Genomic DNA, 14,355 nt, shown 5'->3' with positions numbered 1-14,355 from the left:
GAGGCGAGCGGCGGACAACAACCCGGCGAGACGATTGCCATTTTCATTCCGGTTTCCTGGTCCAAACCTTCCGATTCTGTACTCTTCTTTTGCAGGCTTTCCTAGTTTTGGTTTGAAGATCCCAACGACGAAATCGTAGAAGGACTTCTCGTTGCGGACTACTTCCTCCAGCTCCTCGTAAAACGCGTCCAATTCGGAATCATCAGCTGCTGATGTTGGTGAATAGTAGTTGATGATACTGATGGATTATTGGCGCAGAGGGCGGAGGCGAAGAATGGCCAGACGAGGTGACAGGATCTCGTGAGAATCGACGAGATGGACGACAGATGGGTGCACAACAAAACCAACACCGCCTACATTTCGCGACGGAACCTTCTCTCCACGAATGACGAGTGTACCGTCATTCATCTGTCGTACGTCGCTCCTTCTGCACTTGGTCTCCTGCAGAGCAATCACGTGAAATTTGATACGCTCTGCAGCTCCGAAAAGAGTATGCAGGTCAGCGTCTGTGGAAACTGTTCTCGCGTTGTAAGTACACAGTCTGAGACAGTCTCCATGGCGAGTCGTGCGTGTGTCGCCTTGGTCCAGAATCAATGACGTCCTGAGCAACCTGAGATTTGATCGCCTCTCACCGGTCGCCATACCGTCCGACGTCTGAGACGGCAGGGCCCAGTGTGCAGGGTACTGAGGCAGTGAATATGCTGGAGTGGCAAAGAGACATTTCCCCAAGCTAAGCAGCCATGCTACGGCGAGCTTAGCTTTCACCACAGGTCGTCGCGCAACCTATATGGATCAGGGAACCACCTTGCGACATTTTACCAAGACGGTGGTGAATCTTAGCAGTGGTTTATTCTTAGCTAGGCTTCCGATTCCGAGAAGTCGGAATGTCGGATGTGTCGAACTCCTTCTCAGCTTGGGAGACCCTGCCGGAGGACGAACCTCCGCTGTGCATCGCAGTTCGACGCCCAGTGTCACCTCCACGCCACAATGAGGCGGTAAACCGTTGTGGAGGACCTTACCATATAATTATATAATTCGTCCGATATAATTCGTCTCAAATCTTAAGATATAAAAAGGAAACAAAAAGTGATTTCCTTGAAGTCATCAACCGTGACAGTTCTCGCTGTGAAATAATGCTTGTCGTACACAATTCATTAGCAAATTAGTTTGTTGGAATCTGCAATCCGTTGGACAAGACTAACCGCATTGTCCAGTTTTCAGGCATCAGATGTCATCTCACGGCTCTCCTACACGTGCACTCTTAGGCTGCCGGCAGCGCTCAATAACCACCAAACCGCAAACCCGCCTGACCGCGCCGCCCGCCTAGCTGTGAACTCTGCTGGAAGCCTTAATTTCATCCACGCAACAAATAACTTTCATCGAATCAAAAAAGTAACAGCAGCGCCGCATAAATGCAAAAAATGCCTTGCTCTAAACTCACACTCTTGAGATCGTCCGCATTACCTTGAGCACAGGGGATCCGCAAGTCCAAAAAAATGAATACGCAAGGCTGTTGGTTTTTTTAAGCTAAACTCGCGAGACCTTTCTCACTGCTTTTCGAACTTTGTTCAGAACAAAGGTGTGCTGCAACCAACAAAACATGTACAACCGATCTGTAATAAGGATTCGAGCTGTTGTTCTGACAACAAAGAGCACCAAAATTATGTGGGGTGGGCCCCACTGAGTCGAACTGCTGCGTTGGCTCCTGAAAGTAGAAATATTGCGTTAGAGATAGACGTTGAACGTTAGAATTCTTTAATCATTTCGTTCTTTTCTTCCAAAAAAAGCTAAAAGAGGGTTTTCATACAAAAAGACAACTTTATTTTGTTGCTGGGATTTTAGCTTTCCAAAATCAGAAGTACCCCTGCTTTGATTAGTTGGTGATCTCTGGAAGCGATTGATGCATGCGACTGATCGCAAGAGTTAAAGTCCATTCTAGGTGGGCGTTTAGACTGGTGATGTAATAACTTGTTATGAAGAAGATTTGTTGGAAGACCCTCCCCGTCGGTATTCAAAAAATTAACTAAAGTCACTTTACAGTTGCAAAACAAAAGTTTGAGTATTCATCGTCTACCGAACGTTCAGACTGTTATGTGGGCAAAGGAATGCTTCCACTGAAATTTTCCGAACATGTCGAAACACGCTGAACTTTCGAAGCCTGACCTAAGCCGCACTTTGAACGAAACATGTTTTGAAAGTGTCCTGAATTTTGGTGGAGGCGGGCGGACGACTGCGCGGCGTGTGATTTAGTGGGTGGGGCTGGGATAATCGCCATTCTGTGTTTGTCTCGTCAGCTTGAGCGAGGTTGCATAAGTCCCATAGCCGGAAAAGGAGATGAGCAAGTACGGCTTTTTTCCTAATTTCTCGCGAAGAAGTCGAAGAAATGCTAGAATAGGCCCATTGGAGCTTGGTTGCAGCAGCGACCTGCCTACAGTCGGCGACCCTTGGTCCATCATCATCCACGAAGCTGACATTCACTAAGCCAAGCAATTTGGATTCAAATCAAGCTTAATATTCTTCCTCCCCTATACTTCTGGAATGGACAACCTTGGCCGGGATATCACATTAGCGACACAAAAGAATGAACAACTGACTATAGCTGACACTCATCCAGACGTATTCGTCTACTACGACAAGCACGCAAGAGCTGAAAGCATGGAAACTACTGATCCTACTTTGGCAACTTATCTATGAAAAATGAAAACGAAGGGAGGCATATGTATTATGGGAAGTCCATTAATGTATAGAATGTTTCCGCTACACTTTGGGTCTGCTCAGATAAGAAATCCGCAGTTCCACGCACAGCTGCGTGGAAGGCTTAGAGGCACCCGTACCGCCTCCCAATCAGTCCTTTCGTTAAGGAGGAGCGACCTAGTCATCCGCTCCTCAAGCAACACAGCCTTTTCTTGCCAAATGCTCAGTCAGTACCATGGTCGCATAGGCCCATTTTGCGAGGGACTTTTAAGCTCCTGTAGTAAAATTGAGTTCGAAGCTGGTCGTATTCACTGGAATTATAAATTTTGGATGTCCTTACATCTTTCTTCCTTCATTCGCAAAGTGCTTTTGAACGGTTATTATCCTAGATGCATTGAAGCTCCCAAACTAATACGGCTGAGAGAAAATTCCTCGTCGGCATACGAGTATGTTTAGTCTGCTGAAAAGTTGCTGAGGTCAGGCACCATTCTTGAGCTAGTCTTTCAATTCAGACATTCCATAAGAATGAATCTTCTTTCGGTAGCTGGAGAGAAGAAGTTGTGTCTGATTGTGTACCAACAGGAGTAAAGGTATATTAAGGTTTTCAATATGGACATTACATTTGTTCTTCTTCGCTCAATTCATAGGGTATCCACAGGATAGGATTGGTTACGCGAACATTATCCATCGGCGTAACCCTAGAACAAGGTAGAGATACGATAACAATATCCTCGAACATTGTCACAGGATAAATGAGATATTTGGGGGTTACCTCCTCATCACAATAGGAACACTTTCAAAAAAAGGTGCAACACATGCTGTGCACCTAGAAATGCAGTCTCAGGTGAATGATTTCCAGAATACACCACATCACTATGAGTGATTGTCTGCCGTTTCTTTTTATTTCTTGCAACCTTGCCCATGACAGGTTAAAGATTTTGTCCAAAATAATTACTTTTTCATAACTAACTACTCATAGAGACTATTCATAATTCAAAAATGTATGTGAAAATCTATCCAGAATGTGTTTTAATTAGTGCTAAATATCAGTACTAGCAAGAATTGAATTGAATTTAAAAACAAGAAGTGATCTTGTAGATGTGATCAACGCACCAATATAGCGCATCTGGTTTCATTTATTTGAATGACATGACTGTCTGTCGCATTTAACCATCAACTTGTTTTTTTACCCTTTCCTCTATCTTTTCTTTATGATATTACATTGTACTAGTAGAATCAAGCATATACGTGTTTTCGGAATTGGATCTTTTTATCACTCGTGGAACGTTGATAAGGGGAATTTATTTAAGTCCATAGGCTGGGATACTGATTCATTTTCCATCATCACCTCGCCGAAAATGTTCTCGATTCATGTAGCAGCACTGCTGGAATGTTTTTTACTCCATCATCTCTATGCTCAAGAGCCGCCAAACCCGGAAGTAACGACGGAAAAAACTGTAGTGCACAAACAAAATGTGGTACGTCTTCACAACTAGCTTTCCAAGCTTCTTGCCTCAAATCTGCTCGTTTTTTTTCTCAAAGTCGAGCAGCCCATTTCATCAAACTATTACTACCACTTCTTCATAACTATGCACCTCCAATTTGACTATCCCAACGAAAAACCTGCACACAACCCACATGTCAAATAACAGCAACTTTAGTGCTGTAGCGTGTACAAAAGATGGGAGGAGGGTGCGGAATTAGATTTAATGAATTTAAGAATTCAAGGGAAATCCAACGTGAGATGATGCTGAAAAATGTGTGGATAGGCTCACAGAATATCTGCGCTTCAAAAAGCATCTTGGAAACCTGCATACATAGTGCAGCACCGGCTGCGTTAGTTTTGCTTTGCAGCCTGATCATTCCTTACCTAAGAACGTTTTTTCTTCCTACGATATCATATTTAATAGGAGACATGGGTTAACTGTGCTGTTTTCTTTATTTTTTACGCTGCCCATCACAGGTCAAATAATATGTCCAATACAATCGCCTCTTCATAATTAGAGGCACCCCATGAAAATTATTTTGACTATTTATGGATTAAACTAAACTAAACTAAACTAAACCAGATTTTGATCTTAGCCAAAAGGCCAGGGAGCGATTTAGCTTGTGGGTTGCACGCGACTGTGGGCGGGTGTAGCGCACTCGTAAGAAGTTTCGCTGTCTACACTATCGATCGGAGGGTCAAATCCGCCCTTGTGCTCACTAAGCCCCTCTTCCTTCCGGGGTCAATAAATTGGTATCAGAATTGTCCGAAAGGGTAAAAACACTAACTTGACACATCGGCTAGCCCCCGCAATTCACTGTATAAGCCAGTTACATGTTCGTATACTTCAAACGATTCTGATTTGAAGTGAACGTGGTGGCGCATCCCAGACGGATTGATTTACCCCGTGGTCTTTAGATGCAGAAATCTTCAATAGAAAAATACACTGACCAGTCTTCCCGAAGAGCGGAGCTACGATGCCACTGCGTCACGGATTGCTCCTCAGGACAATAGCGATCTCAATACTTTTTGTTATTATCGAGCGATACAATTGTAGACACTATTCATTTTTGCTAAGTACCCTTGGTCAATATTTCTGAAGCTGGGATTTTTTATTTCTGAAACATGTGGTAGACATTTGCACATTCCCTCTACACACCTTATATGCACCTTTCAGCAAGGTGCTCGAGATTTGCATCCATACGTACTGCCTGACGAGTTCGTGACCGAAATTATAAACTTTCGAAGGTATGTTTTTAATTACGAATATGGGAACACTATTGTTTGCATCGTTGATATAAATGAAGGAGATTTCCACACTCTCTCAAGAAACATTTTTCCAACATACCAAAAGAAATTGTCAATAGCTCGTGTCATGGGAGCTTAGTGGTCAATGACAGTCGCATACAATGTTTGTGATTTTCCAGAAAAAAGGAACAATAAGTCATTTCTTTTATGTTTTCTTATTTTACATCATTCCCTTTTTCACCCTTCCCACCTCCCACAGTCAAAACGATAAACTGCAACGTAGCTGGATATTATTTCTTAGGGCCTAGGGGGCCGTAGGGTATTATTTCTTAGGTCTTGAGTCTTCGATGCTCAGAGACAAGATCCTATGTTTTTGTTTTGTTGGTTCGATTTCTCTTTGTGGATCCTAATAGAACGGAGAGTTCCCTTATTGACTTCCCTAAATAAATATTTTTTGTTCCAGAGAAAGGAGAAAATGATTTCATTGTTACACCTGTAAACTACATTCTGAAACCTATCTATTCCTGGAGAGAACGAAAGTTGAGACTTCTCTCAGACGCTGTCTGCAGGAACTTCTTCGTTGTATAAGCCAGACACGCGCACGTATAGCACAGTCAAAACGACTTAAAGGGATCACCCCACGAATCTGAGGTGATGCGGGCTTCAGGTGTGTCATGCCTATAAGAAGTCGTAGATTATGAAGAGAAGGGTGATTCAGTCCACTTCTTCCTAATTGTCGTAAAAATGACAGAGAAGATACGACTTCGGGCGTTTCGGCACGCTATTTTCTACAAGGAGTTCGATTGAAGCGCCTGTGTACGCGCCGCATCTTCCGGACCGTTTTTAAGGCAATTAGGAAGAGATAGACAGAATCATCTCCTCTCCATAATCTACTATCCTATATACGAATACTCCACCTCTAATCCGTACCACCTCAGATTCATGAGGTGATGTCTTAAAAGCACGGACAGTTGCGCGGTGAAGCACAGCGGTTGGATCGTGTGAGTACTCCTTCTACCGCCACCCATCTCTGCAGTTCGCCATGGTCTCACCTCGATCTCAACCGCTGTCTCCATCGCGCTGCTTCGAGTGCCACCGCTTACGCAGCCTCATAGTGGATGATTTCCTTCCAATCCCATGGAACACACAGCAAAGCTTTCTTGGCCGTTAATCCGGGTTTGGCGATGGTTTGGCCCGGCTCACCACAATTGAGCCACGATCATTTTCGGTTTTTCCTCTCGCATATTACCTTAGCGGGAGTGTAATGGAGCTGCCAGAAGTTCCGTTTCCTGCACGATCTATAAATTGGTACCAGACTTGTCCGGGATAATAAAAACACTGACTTGACACATCGGCTAGCCACCGCAAGTCATTGTTATAGGGCAACACGCGTTCCAAAACCACAACGATTACGAATTTTAGTAAAATGCACACCAAGTGAATTGATACGCCTGTGACTTTATCCTTTAATTTTATGTGAACGTCCGGCTAAAACCGGACTTCAGACTTTCGTGCTGTTTGCTTCGCTCGCCTTCACTGATCAACGAAAATTAATATTAGTGCCGTTTTCTATGAAATTGGACTTGTGTATCTGCAACAATATTTCTTCCTTCTTCATATTATAACTAAAAGCGAAAGATTTTACAGTCTTCTTTCTAAACTCGTCAGTTCTACATTTGGAGAACATTCGAACTTCAGCTTCTAACACTCCTTACCAATACATTACAGACAAAATTTAAAACTATCACTCGAAATATGGTTTTTGCTACTGTTTTTCTCAGACAGTTATGAAAGAGTGATGTTTTGGCATAAAATTACATGAAAGACATCATAATACTGATAAAGATAACGTCCCACGTCAGATCCCATAAACATCTTGCTACCATTTAAGCAGTCGTTCGCATGCGTGCTTCCACTTTCTGAGAACGGCATGCTACCAACTTGACGCGAACGAGGAAGGAAATAGACACGCGGAGGAGTCATAAAAGTGAAAAACAAGGCGCCCAGTGGCCACGGATGTGAAATTTGAAGTTATATTATAGCTGTCTGGTGTCAGTGCGCCAATTCGACGCCGGTGGACCCGTCGCAAACCATTCTAAGGCTCTCTGGCGCCAGAGCACCAATCCGACGCTGGGAGCCCATTTGCACCCCATTTTATAGCTTTCTGGCGTCGAGCAACAACTCGACCGTCGCACCCCCCTTTCGAACTTCATGCCTCTTACATATATACACACACACACACACACACACACACACACACACACACACACACACACACACACACACACACACACACACACACACACACACAAACACACACACACACACGAGCGAACTCCTGGTCGACTTTTGTGAACAGACGTGCCTCGTCATCGCTTCCACGTTTAAAAGGAATCTCGACGTCATCAGCTCACGTGGCAGGGGTCAACCCTCTTAACGCCTGAAGAGCTGCGCACGCGGAAGGTGAGGATTCTTAAACTTCAGCTCGACTATCCAGATATCCGAAAATCTAGAGCTATTTGGGACGTTGCGTTCAATTCTGGCCACCGTCCAGTTCTTCTTAGCTTTAAATGCGGTTCCACAAGAGAAACCGAGGAGTCACTCTTTTACCGAAAATCGACATGGCAGGTCTGAAAGATCAAAAATGGTCGTGTTCAAGACCTTCGTTATCGAGTGGAATACGAGAGAGATATGAGTGTATTAAAATTGAAAGACTTAAAATGCAGAACAAAATTCCGCCAATGTGCGTCTATTCATGTTGGAGTACGGACCAGGAAGAAGCTTAGCGATGCGGATTCCTTCACAAAGTGCATCCATGGCGCTGCAAGGAAAACGCTCCCGGTCCTATCGCCGAGGAAAAAGTTTGCCTTTGCATATGCGGAAACAAAATCCACGTACAATTCTGTATCTGTCGCTGGCAGCACTGGTGACTTCGCCAGGAAAAGCTTCTTAGAAAGAAGTTGCTCGTCAACTGCAACAAAACCGCGATGACGAGTGGACTTCAAGAGCGAAAGAGATTGAAAAGGCGTGGGTGGACAAGAACCCGCGGAGAGCCTATGCTCAAGATCAAGTGAGCGTTGAGAATTTCTCAACGGGGGTCGTAAAAGGGGTGTCAGAGCATTAGCGGGTCGTAAGGCCTGACAGAAGAGGGGAAAAAATAAAGAGAGCAAGGAGAAAAAGACGAGAGGATAGTCGATTTTAAATACACGTATCTTAAGGGTTCCGAAATGTTAGAAAAATACGTGAAGTATTTTTTTAAGGTTTAGCTGGCATAATTCCACACCTTTTGGTCCGTGCCCAGCTTGAGAAAATGCTAAACAGAGAAGGACTTTGAAATTAGGGTAAATACGATGGGTCGTGAGTGCGAAGACAAGAAAAAGAGTGTAAATTATACAATGCGTTTCGAAAAAACCCTTGCGATTTTTGCTTTAAAGTGAGTAGGTCAAGATAATTTCATCGAAAAATGAAAATATTGAGTATGAGAGAAGGAGTCGAAACAGTGAACATCTGATATCCACAGTCAGTTGTGAATTTGAGGACAAACCATTGAATAACGAATTTAATATAGCGCATTATAAATAATATAATAAAAATTGTGAAGAATGAAATAGAAAACAAAGTGTTCTAATTGCAAGTAGCTAAATAAAAATCTCGATCCTCTTAAGAATTATCATGCTGTCATAACCAGCAAATCTAAGCATTACAAATTTCTGTGTTATTTTATTTTCAAAAAATGGAACTAGCCAGAGATAGCTTCGTATTGAACACTAAGAGACCGTAAGAGACAAACTCCACTTCTTTCATAGTTTGAACACTGCTTCGACAATCCTTCATTACAAGCAATAAAATGTATTACGTGCTCTACGTAAAAACACTTTTTGCATCACCTGTGCTTCAAGGAGCAATGTGATGTCTCGATGTTTTTATTGCAGCGGTCAGAGATCAATCACAGACAAAGGTGGGATTTTCACATTTAGTACGACAGTTAAAAGAGCACATTTCTTATCCGACAGTGACGAATTCATTATTATCACTTGAAAAAACTTCGATGCTGTTACTGAGCGAAAAAAAGACATTTAAAGGCGCAATTATGGATAAAATTAATACAAAGTAGGCTCCACGAGTTTCTAAATATCAAAGCTCAAAGTAGATTTCATGCAATTATGTTGGCTGTGATTTGTAGCGAGAGATTTTTTCTATATTTTTTTTTACAAAGTTTGGTGCCCCTGGTTTTCCTAGGTTTTGTTTTGAAACCTAATTTAGAAAAATTCTAAAGTTTGCCTCAAATCTTCGAGTTTTTATCAACTGGTTTTAAGAGAACCATAACATTTACAGAGACCAAAATTCACAGTCAAGGGTTCTCCTTGACGTTTTATCAAAATATGGTATCGAATTTTTCAAATGCGCTACCGTGATTTCGCAACGGGGAAAATTACGAAAGCTCAGATTTTAGGCAACGTGTCAAAATCTGTATGACTTCAAACAAAGTCTTACAACTCAGTTCTTAGTTTATAAAGGCAAATTCTGTTTGAAGTGTGTTGTAAGGGAAAGATCTCTGCTGTCATAATTCATTTTTACTTTCCTCCAGGTAGTTTTCGTTCTGTCGAGAGCTAGTTGAGAAAAGTTGAGAAAAACACTAAATTTCTCAACTTTTTCTCAACTAGCTTTCAAAAGAAAACGAGAGAGTCGCTAAAAAAGATGTTTTGATCATTTTATAGTGCAAATCTTCCTTTACAGAAAGCAGCCGCCTTGTCTTCCTTCGTCTCTTCTATAGCTCGTTATTCATAGTTATTTCAAGCTACTAAAATCCGACCAGTCCAGGAGTAATTTCCAATCAGGGCCTGGTTCTAATCGCTAAGATGACTTCGAAATAACACCCACATGCGCTAAGCAGTGCTCTAAATACAATTTTAGAAAAATCGCCGGTGAAATATTCTTCTCAGTAATTTTTTCCGGTTTTGCAAAAATCAAGATTCCGGTGGAGATCGAACTATTCGTTCTCCATTTATTGTCTGTAATCACTGTTAATGAGTAAAATTGTGTTTAGGAAAGAGAAAATAGTTTAAGAATTGCTTTTAGAATGCTGCCTCGATATTAGTTGTTTTTCCATTTTGAAACAAAAATGGAAAAATTCCGGCGGATCAACCTCTCAACCGTTCTTTCTCATTGTCGATGAGTAAAATTGTGAGAAAATAGGAGGAAATGATGTGAAAATGATTTTACAATGTTTTCTCTGTTATTCTCATTCGCAGTACTCTATATTAATATCCATTATAGTAGTATTTAAGAAAACTTGCTATATTATATTATACTTGATTTATTACTAAGCGTCCAATCTGTTTCTTTGATTCTGCTTATTTTAACTTTTTTTTTGCTATTGCTATGAACGGCTATATTAGAAATAACAATGTGAGTGTCTTCTGGAGGGTCTTCTAGGGGGATAGTCGAGTTCAGGAGGGTTTTTTTCTCAACTACACGCCCGTCAGTTCCTGAACTTGGGCACTTTGATAGACCGATACATGTGGTTAACAAGGAACCACCGACTGAGGTTGTGGTTCGTATCCAAAAGATGAAAAAAGAAAAGTCCGGCAGTGAAGCCAATGCGATTAGCGTTTCTGGACTTTGAAGGCGCTTTCAACTCTCCTCATCGAGGCCGTCTTCTTAACGCGCTCCGCACCGATAGAGTACAAGGAAAGTTCGTTAGCTCGACGATGATATGAATCAACGAACAATTGTTGCAGTTCAAACACCAGCCGGATTTACAACACCAACAGAGGTGGAGTAAGGCAAAGGCAGTGGAATAACCCTTTTTTCTCAACTTGGCCATTGATATCATGCAAAGAACAGTCGATCAGTGTCTCGGCGATATCCTTGCACCATCAGGGTGCCTCTTGACTGATCTTGAGTACGCTGACGATGTTGTAATATTTGCGGAAAGCAGTACGAAACTTCAACATGTTGTCAACCTTGTATCGAAGCTGGCTGCAGCCTACGGACTACGCCTACGCCTGATAACTGAATGCTGAAGAACAACGGCAGCTACGAGAGAGATGTTCAGCAAAGATGCGCTAAGGCCACTTCTGCATTTAACTCCTTAACGAAATGTCTGTGGTCGACCCCCATCACCAACGAAGTCAAGCTGCGAGTCTACCTATCCGCAATTCGCCTCATCATATGTACGGATCGGAGACTTGGGCAGTACCATCTACGGTGATGGAGAGGCTTGACTTCACGGAATGAAAGCTGCTTAGACGGCTACTTGGCTACTTTTGGCCTAGGGTATGCCACAATGAAGAGCTTTACGTGGAAGTCGATGTGATGTGCGGATGACACATGGAAGATATCATCATCTTGCACCGCCATCGAAATTGGCTAAAGTAAATCGTCTTCGCTTCTTTGATCGTATATTAAGGGGACCAGCAGATCGCCTTGTTCAACGAGTTCTGAGGAGTTTGTCGGGTTTGAGCTGGGAAAAGCCACCTGGCCGAAAACGGAAGTTTTGGACTGAAGTGGTTAAAGAGGACCTGAGGGCACTAGGCGTGGATAGGCAGTTCGGGCGAGACGTAAGGTTTCGCAAGATATGGAATAGCGACGAAGTGGTTCTGTGCAAGCTCTCGAAGAAGATCGAGAAGGTTGGGCAGAGCTGCGTTCAGGGAAGGCACACCTCGGCGAAGATGTGGGTAATCGTGTCATGCGATGACACCAGTCCACTGATTAGTAGTATTAGTATTATTAGGTCAAGTATTGCATATTTAGTATTATTATTACATTTTATATATTAGTATTATTATTAAGTCAAGTATTATTATTATTATCATTTTATTATTATTATTATTATTGTTATTATTATTATTATTATTACTATTATTATTATTAGTAGTAGTAGTAGTATCAGTATTAGTATATTATTGAAATTTTCAGTAGAAAATTTCAAACAAATTTATTTGTTAACGCTAATTTCCACGTTAATAAAAAATTCAAAAGATAAGAAAATAGATGAGAAATTAACATTACCACATTAATTTCCCATTTATTTTCAATTACCAAATTCTTGTTTAGGTAGCTAACAGGTTGACTTTTTTTCCTTTTTCGGAATTGAAATTTTCGTAATTTAAGTGGATATATGAACGAAAAGCCTGTCTACGCCACCATCTATTCGACTGTGAAAGAAGACATCCATTTTTACATATTTCCGCCAAATCATTGTCAAGCGTAAGTTTAGTTCTTATTCTCAGTTGCACATGTGACTTAAACATTCAAGCGGAAAGAAAAGCTGCAAGTTCGAGAAATTTACTAATTTGTCTAGGTCGACATTTTAACAATCTCTGACAGCTAATATCAATGCTAAGATAATGTGAAAATCAAAATCAAGTAGTGATATTAGTGAAGATAACTTAGAGTACATCGCTCTGATTTTGTATAGTTAAGTACAGTATGGGAGTGGATTCATCCTAAAAACAACATAAGTACCACCACCTAGGAGTGAAATATCGCTTGAAGTGCTTTAGAAGCTGTCACGTACCATTCAAATTTAACCAACTGTAGTAAAAGCAGGGTACAAACCTTACTCTCTCCCTACAATATCCTTTTTTCCGATCGCCCCGGTAGGTAAGGGTAGGATTCGAGGTGACTACGATAGTAGGCATTGCTACTTGTCGTCCTAAAGGCAGCATACAATGAATCTGACGTGTTGTGGATTTCTCATGGAAAGCTTCTACACAGGGTCGTAGATTACGGAAAACTACATTGTTCCGCTCATTTCTCTGTGATCGTCGTAACAAACGTCATGGAAATGGCTTTCCTACCAGGTGCGTTAGGACCTGCCTCTATGTACACGTTCCATTCCCCTCAGCGGTCTATTCATTAGTTAAACTTGAATAGGTTGGTGAGGTGACCCTCTAATGTTCGCTCATTTATGCGGCGCATGTGCAAAGGTGACACTTTGAAACGGCAAGCCGTCATAAGAAACCGAGGCTTTCAGGCCGTTCTTTACAGCGAGTACGGAGGGGTTGGCGGAACCACCTGGTTTTCTGCAACCTACGACCTAGTATAGAAGCTTTCCTAGGGCAATCCACACCACGTCAGATTAGTGAATTTAATTTGAAGCCTCTCTGACCGATATAAGAGAGAAGTCCTCTCAGTTAAATCCTTCGTGTATTCCAGTCAGAATCAAATAGACAAAATTAACTATTTATAAAAGGAAAAACGGAAATCTCTTGTTTGCAAATTTATTTTTCAAAAAAAAATTATAGTGTTTGGTTATGCCTTGCTGATGGATACGGCACTTCTACCACTGGATATTTTCAATTCACACTGGGAACCGTCTGCAGTGAATCATTGCGATTCTTCCCTCTAGAGCAAGTGGTTTATCACACTAAAAATAACGCGATTAGTAAGTGAATCTTATAAACGGAAGTCAGACTGGACAAATTGATATAATCGTTACTTTTCAGAAGCTTACCCTTATTACTCTACTTTGGTTGAGCTTATCCACCAATTCTCGTCGGAAGTTCAACAAAAATACATCTTCAAGGTTTTTTTTTTCTTGAATTTTAAACGCCTTTCAACCACTAACCCATGTCTAAATGAATTCGCTCCAATGGCGAATGGAAGACACAGAAGTTAACGTTCGTTAGGCTATAAATGCGCAAATTTCCACTAAGATATAACCCGATCGAATATGGCGAGAAGAGCTTCGATAAATATTTTTTTTTCTAGAAAGAGTACAGTTTACAACTTTCTACGCATTAGTCCTTAATCTGTGGCGATGTGAGCAGTGCAAAGCGGCGCTCTCCACGTAAAATAAGTCCAGCAAATGATGTGAAAGCTGTAGAAATATCACTGGCAAACTTCAAGCGACACTTCAAGCGTAAACCTCAAACAATTCTGAATTGAAGTGAACGTGGTGGCGCATTCCGAGCGGATTA

General features: G+C 41.7%; 3 protein-coding genes across 4 annotated transcripts in view; 2 read left to right on the top strand and 1 right to left on the bottom strand.

The window, feature by feature from the left end:
- Positions 1-246: 246 nt before the first annotated feature.
- Positions 247-642, bottom strand: RB195_007344 (uncharacterized protein; the record flags this gene model as incomplete). Its single annotated transcript, XM_064180918.1, has 1 exon — positions 247-642. The coding sequence occupies one exon, from the start codon at positions 640-642 to the stop codon at positions 247-249; it is 396 nt and encodes a 131-aa protein (XP_064037750.1).
- A 242-nt stretch (positions 643-884) lies between these two features.
- Positions 885-3,282, top strand: RB195_007343 (uncharacterized protein; the record flags this gene model as incomplete). Its single annotated transcript, XM_064180917.1, has 4 exons — positions 885-995; positions 2,862-2,920; positions 2,976-3,140; positions 3,207-3,282. The coding sequence occupies 4 exons, from the start codon at positions 885-887 to the stop codon at positions 3,280-3,282; spliced, it is 411 nt and encodes a 136-aa protein (XP_064037749.1).
- A 770-nt stretch (positions 3,283-4,052) lies between these two features.
- The window catches only part of RB195_007342 (uncharacterized protein), a gene marked incomplete at both ends in the record, with an annotated part of 41,297 nt that continues 30,994 nt past the window's right edge, over positions 4,053-14,355 (top strand). For both annotated transcript variants that reach the window (XM_064180916.1, XM_064180915.1), the window contains 5 exons: positions 4,053-4,172; positions 5,358-5,428; positions 12,545-12,640; positions 13,681-13,820; positions 13,882-13,961. In XM_064180916.1, coding sequence (XP_064037746.1) covers positions 4,053-4,172; positions 5,358-5,428; positions 12,545-12,640; positions 13,681-13,820; positions 13,882-13,961 — 507 coding nt within the window. The remainder of the gene's footprint in view (positions 4,173-5,357; positions 5,429-12,544; positions 12,641-13,680; positions 13,821-13,881; positions 13,962-14,355) is intronic.

The sequence above is a fragment of the Necator americanus genome, chromosome I, assembly GCF_031761385.1.
Source record: "Necator americanus strain Aroian chromosome I, whole genome shotgun sequence".
Classification (NCBI taxonomy): Eukaryota; Metazoa; Nematoda; class Chromadorea; order Rhabditida; family Ancylostomatidae; genus Necator; species Necator americanus.
Note: the sequence above shows the minus strand (reverse complement) of the source record. Positions and strands in the feature narration are given on the sequence as shown.